General features: G+C 67.8%; 1 protein-coding gene across 7 annotated transcripts in view; it reads left to right on the top strand.

Moving 5' to 3' along the window:
- SLC5A10 (solute carrier family 5 member 10) overlaps window positions 1-6069 on the top strand; it is a 45989-nt gene that overhangs the window by 39372 nt on the left and 548 nt on the right. For 5 of the 7 annotated variants that reach the window (XM_026095208.2, XM_064520083.1, XM_064520082.1 and 2 more), the window contains 5 exons: window positions 3282-3389; window positions 3487-3637; window positions 4964-5132; window positions 5605-5820; window positions 5930-5993. In XM_026095208.2, the coding sequence (XP_025950993.2) occupies window positions 3282-3389; window positions 3487-3637; window positions 4964-5132; window positions 5605-5820; window positions 5930-5993 (708 nt within the window). The remainder of the gene's footprint in view (window positions 1-3281; window positions 3390-3486; window positions 3638-4963; window positions 5133-5604; window positions 5821-5929; window positions 5994-6069) is intronic. The other 2 variants (XM_064520084.1, XM_026095209.2) reach the window with 1 other exon arrangement.

Raw genomic sequence — 6069 nt, 5'->3', positions numbered from 1 at the left:
GATCAAGGATGGTTGCTGAAGGTAGCGTAGGAGCAGGGAGAAGGGGACAATGCAAGTGGTGTCACCAGGGAGGGTCGGTGGATGGAGAAGGGTTGCTCTTGGTGTTCCCAGAGAGCAGTTTGCTGGTTCCTCAGTGAGCTGGAGTAAGACCTAGACTGTGAATTTGGGGGCAAATCTTGCGGGGGGGGGACTGCTGCTAATAGTGAGGAGACGTCAGTCACTGATGGAGAGCAGCAGATGCTGGTGCTGGTCGTCGCGAAAACTAAATAGCAGAAAAGGCAAAGCGCGGCCCACGCTCGTGCCGTGGCTGCGACGGGCAGCGACGGGGCAGGAAGGAGCCGGGCGCACGCTGGGGACGCCCTGCGCCTGCCCAGGCCACGCCAAGGCGCCCGGGGGTGTTTCGGAGGAGGCCTTTTGGTGGAGCCGGGCAGTGTCAGCTCCCCTGCCGATGCCCTCGGTGAGAAATCGTTCACCGCCTCGAGCCCAGCTCCGGCCTGTCGCGTTCGAGGAGGGAGAACGGGGACGGGATGGACGTGGACGTGGGGTGCCTGGGAGAAGAGGGCGTCGCTCCACAGGGTGCCAGCCTGGGTGTGGGCCCTTGCCGACGGGGGCACGGCAGCTCGGCAGCCCTGTGTTTAGGGTAGGACACAGGGAGGAAGGAACTGCTCAAGTCACAGCGAGTATTGACTCATGATGTGTTTCAGAGAGAGCTTGATGACTTTATGGAAAGGCTTCGCTGACCAAGGGGGGAATTCCTGGCGAAAGGACATGACATCCGTGCCAGGACCTGGGGAACGAGATGTGCAGCAAAGTCCAAGGATGCTGGAGAGAAAAACTGCACCTTCCTTCCTGGTATCCAGTGCTACGGGATTTTCCTTCTGCTGTTTTACCCCTCTCCTTTCCCAACTCATGATTCGCCTTGCGAGGCTGAAGGGTTTTTTTATTGCTGCCTTTCAGGAGCTTCGGCGAGAGTGGGCACCGCCGCCGCAGCTGTCAGCGAGGCTGGCACAGGACGAGGGTGTCCTGCCCGTGCTCCGGTTTGGCCAGGCCTGGCGGGTTCTCTGGGGTCGGGACGGTCCCCATGCAGCACCTTGCACAGGGACGACGGGCCACGCACGCACGCGGGGGGAGGCACGTGGCGGGGCGACCCTGCAGAGCGGGGCCCCGGGGCGAAGCCGGCGCCAAGCTGCCGCATCCCGCCTGGCCCCGCGTCTGGTTTTGTGCTAGCTGTTGTGCAAGGAGACTCGCAGGCTCTTTAACGGGGCGTGTGCGCACGCCTGGGATTTACTGCACGGCGGAGCTGGTGCACGCGGGATATCACACCCCATAGGTGACACGACGGGGTGCCGCGTAGGGGCCGTGCTGGCGAGGGGGAGCTGGGATGGTGGTGCACCCTCGCCCGGTGCACGCAGCGTTGATCTAGGCTTTGGGCACGGAGCCGTCCGTAAGCCGGCCGGGATGCGGCGCGTCTCCCGGCTGAGCTCCCCCGGATGACTCGAGCGGGGCGGGTGGGAGCCCGCGGAGCCGCCGCGGATCCTTCCCTCCTTTCCCTGAAATCACCGCGTGGCTGCTGCTAATGACAGCGTGTCGCGCCGAGCTCAGTGCTGCCTGGGCTTGCCAGCCCGGCCCATCATGTCGGGGTGTTTGCCTGAGCGTCCGGCTCCGTCCTCTGATTTACGCTGGCTCCTGGGGACAGGGACGCCTGAACCCAGTGCGGCCCCAGCGCGCGGAAAGAGGCAGCAGCTTCCTCCCGGCTGCGGAGGGAAGAATTAATCACAGGCTGAAGCTGCTAATTAATTTCCCATCTCTTGCAAAGGGCATAATGACAAAGCGAGGCACCGGGGTGCAAAGGGCTGAGGTTTTGGCTCCAGGACCCGGGCGCATCTTGGGGCCATCTCCGGCTGCCATGTGCTCGGGGTCACCATGGGGCTCGTTAGCCGGGCCGAGCCCTCGGGGGGTTATTTCGTCGCGAGATCTGGGTTATAATATTCAGAGGCGGCTTCGCCCTCTGCAGCGTCGTCCACCCGCAGCTCTCCTGGCGTTTGCATGGAGCCTCTCCCAGCGCGGTGTTTCAGAGCGGGGGAAACTGAGGCACAGAGCGGTGACGGCAGCTTTACTCACAGCTGCTGGGGGACAGTCAGCAGCGCCCCAGCGCAGGCTTTCGCCAGCGGGAAGTGCGTCCGAGGCCGGTGTTTTAGCTTCCCTGTGAGCTGCCGAGTGGTGCCTGCAGTCTGCTGCCTCGCTGCGTCGCTCCTCCCCGCTCCTCCTCCCTCGCTCAAGGCCTGGGGCTGCTACCAGCGGGGTCCGTGGTGGTGTGAGAGGTGAGGCCGGGGGGGGGGCCTCCCAGCGAAACCCTTTCGGGGGGCTGCAGCAGCCCCCGAGGGAAGCCGTGAGGAGGGACTGCCAGGGAGAGGGCGTGCGTAACCCGAGGGACATCCGTGCACACTGCTTTGCTTCCTACACCCTTCCCGTGACACCGCTGGGTGCGGGTACGGGGCCGGGTGGGCATCTGCTCCAAGACCTTCGGCTCTTGACCTGCTCCTAGGACAGGGATCGCCAGCCTCTCCTCATCCTGAATAGTTTCCCGCAGGATTTCAGAGCCCTCCAGAGCAAACCTAAGGCTGTGCCCGTGCTCGCCCTCCCGCCGCTGCGCCCAGCCCGGTGCACGGAGGCCGAGGTGGCGGGAGGGCAGCGGCGACGCTCTCGGAGCCGGACCCGCGCCGGGGAGCCGTGCTGGGCCCTGGGCTCCTCGGGGCGAGGATGCAGAGCTGAGCGCCAGCCAGGCCATTCCTATTTATGCCTGGCACTACCTGCCATCCATTTCGGTATTTTATGAGCCTGGCAATAAAAGAGGGCTCAGCACCCACTGAGACGCCTAAGTACCTGGGCGTTGACGGTCCTGGAGGGCGGCCACGTGCGTCGCAGCGAGCGCGCCTGGGTGCTGCCCGCGCGGCGGTCGTTGCCCCCGAACCGGGTGCGTGAACCCGGGCACCCCCGTTGCAGCCGCACGTCCTGGGCAGGGGCTGACCTGGCTCTGGGAGCCCCCCCCGGCGTGGGGAGGGCTCTCCCGCCGCTTCGTCCCCAGTGGGGAGCTCAAATCTCTGCATGTCGCTCCGAGCTGGGCTGGGTGAGGCAGCTCCATGGTCCAGGCGATGCTCTAGGTCCTAGGGATCGGGGTAGATATCCCATGGGAGCTGCTGCTGGAGGAGGGCGTCGGGAAGCAGCCCCCCCGGGACCGCGGGAAGCTGCGGCACGCTCACCCTGCCTCCGTGTCACCCCAGATGCTGTCGCCTGCGTCGACCCCGAGGAGTGCGTCCGCGTGTGCGGTGCCGCCGTGGGCTGCTCCAACATCGCCTACCCCAAGCTGGTGGTCGAGCTGATGCCCAGCGGTAGGTCGCCGCGGGAAGGAGGTGCCGGCATCCCTGGCCGGGGCAGCGCGATCCCAGGGGATGCTCCCGCTCCCTGACCGCCCCTCTCCTCCGGCAGGGCTGCGAGGCCTGATGATCGCGGTGATGATGGCAGCGCTCATGTCGTCCCTCACCTCCATATTCAACAGCAGCAGCACCCTCTTCACCATGGACATCTGGAGGTGGCTGAGGCCGCGAGCCGGCGAGCGAGAGCTGCTCTTGGTGGGCAGGTACCGGCCGGGGTTGGGGGAGACGCTGGAGCCATTTCCCGGCTCCTCCGGGTGGAAACGGGCAGCGGCAGCGGCTGGCGGAGGAGCTGGAGGGAATCGAGGTCGGCGCCTCGGCCGGGCTGGGTTTGCACTTCGGGGGAGTTTTGCTGGGTAAAGCGAGGTGGGTCGGTGCCCTGGGAGCTGGGGTCTCCCGGCATCCTCCGCTCTCCATCTGCAAACAGCCCGGGGGGAGCCGGGGCCGCAGCTGGTCCAGCCACCAGCGCCGCCTCGGCTTGGTGTCCGTAAAAAGCCCGGCTTTCCGACCGCAGGGGACCGTCGGGCTCCCCGCGCCGGTGGCCGTCGAGCTCGTGGGGTTGGAAAGGCCTCTGGGCGCGCCGGAGACCCCAAACCTGGTGGGCAGCGGGGCCGGGGACGTGCCGGGGCGGGCGGCGAGCTGGCTGCTCTGCCCCGACGCCCCGGGAAACGGAGGAGATGCCTTTGGGGCTTTTCCCAGGGCGGTTCCCAAAGCCGGAGGGCGGCAAGACCAGGCCCTCCCCCCCCCCGCCCCCGCCGCCACCCGGCCCCCCAGCCGCCCCCGCGGCCGCTCAGACACACCTACATTTTTCCCATGACCTTTCTGGCGTTGCCTGTGGTTTCCAGGAGGCCGGAGCGGGGTTTTTTTCTCCTGCCCCTTGGGCCAGGGCGTGTGTTTCGCCCTCGCGCCGCTTCCTCTTTCCATAGTGCCAGCCGGGCGCGAGCAAACAGCCACCGAGGCTTGAGAGAGCTGCTCGGCTGCTTTTTTGCTCTTTTTTCCATTTCTGCTTTTTGAGACGAGCAGGTGGCAATTTAGGTAATTCTGCAAAGCTGTAAACAAGCTATGAAGGCCGAGCCGCCCCGGCCCTGCTTCGCTCCGTCGTGCTGGCCAAGCCGATCCCCCCGTGCGATTTGCTCTCCGGCTTTGCCCCCTCGGCTCCTCGCTGGGCCGGTGCACGCGGATCGGGCTTCGAGAGCCGGGGCTCGGCCCTGCCCCGCGCTGCGGCTGCGATGCTGCAGGCTGTGCCCGGAGCCTCGGGCGGATTCAGGGCTGGCGTTTGGGATGGGTGAGCCCCGGTCCGTGTGTCTGGACCGGGACAGAGGCCGGATCGCCCGGGCTGACTTGCGGGTGCGGAGGATGCTCGCGGCGGCGGGGACATGCCGTGCCCTTCCCCAGCCCCGCGGCATCCCATGGCCCCGGGCATCCGGGGTCGCCCCTTGGCGCGCCGCGGGCGATGCCGGTGCAATGCCGCGGTGATGCTCCCCGTGCGCCCGGTGGCACCGGCGGGACGAGCGTTTCGGTGCCTCTCGCAGGGCGGTGACGGTGGCACTGGTGGCACTCAGCGTGGTCTGGATCCCCATCCTGCAGAGCGCCAGCAGCGGCCAGCTCTACGGCTACATCCAGGCCGTCACCAGCTGCCTGGCGCCTCCCGTCACCGCCGTCTTCCTCCTGGCCGTCTTCTGGCCCCGAGCCAACGAGCAGGTACGTGCTGGGGACAGGACCGGGGACCTCGTCCGGGGACGTGCCAGTGGTGGCTGGAGCACCCAAGGGGACGTCCAGGCTGCACGGTGCTGTGCAAACCGAGATGCCACCCATGGGGATGTCCGGGCTGCACGGTGCCATGCAAACCAATGGGTCACCCGAGGGGACGTCCGGGGTGCACGGTGCCATGCAAACCAATGGGTCACCCGAGGGGACGTCCGGGGTGCACGGTGCCATGCAAACCAATGGGTCACCCGAGGGGACGTCCGGGGTGCACGGTGCCATGCAAACTGAGGGGCCACCCAAGGGGACGTCCAGGCTGCACGGTGCTGTGCAAACCAATGGGTCACCCGAGGGGACGTCCGGGCTGCACGGTGCCATGCAAACCGATGGGTTGCCCATGGGGACATCCGGGGTGCGCGGTGCCCGGCGTCACCCGGGGGGCTGCTCCGAGGGGCTCTTTGCGTTGCAGGGGGCTTTCTGGGGCCTCATGGCGGGGCTGGCGCTGGGGCTGGCCAGGCTGGCGCTGGAGATGGCACACCCGGCGCCCCGCTGCGGGGTCCCCGACGCCCGGCCGGCGCTGCTGGCGCGTCTCCACTACCTGCACTTCGCCCTGCTGCTGTGCGCTGCCACCGTCGCCGTCGCCGTGGGGGGCAGCCTGCTGGGCGCCCCCCCGCCGCGCGCCCGGGTGAGCGGGGGGCCGGTGCCCCCTTCCCGTCCCCGGCCAGGCCCGGGGGTCTCTGCCCCCCTCCCCATCCCCGTGCCACCTCCTGATGTGCCTCTCGCCCCCTTCGCAGCTGAGCAACCTCACCTGGTGGACCCTGTCGCGGGAGCCGCTGCCCCCCGGGCCGGATGCTGGCAGTAAGCGCCGTGGGAGGGGGGTCATCGCCAGCCCCCCACCCCTGCCCCGTGGCGGCACGCGCCGGGCTCCCTGGTC

The sequence above is a fragment of the Dromaius novaehollandiae genome, chromosome 14 (genome assembly GCF_036370855.1).
Source record: "Dromaius novaehollandiae isolate bDroNov1 chromosome 14, bDroNov1.hap1, whole genome shotgun sequence".
Taxonomy (NCBI): domain Eukaryota; kingdom Metazoa; phylum Chordata; class Aves; order Casuariiformes; family Dromaiidae; genus Dromaius; species Dromaius novaehollandiae.
This window is presented reverse-complemented; position numbering and strand designations above follow the sequence as displayed.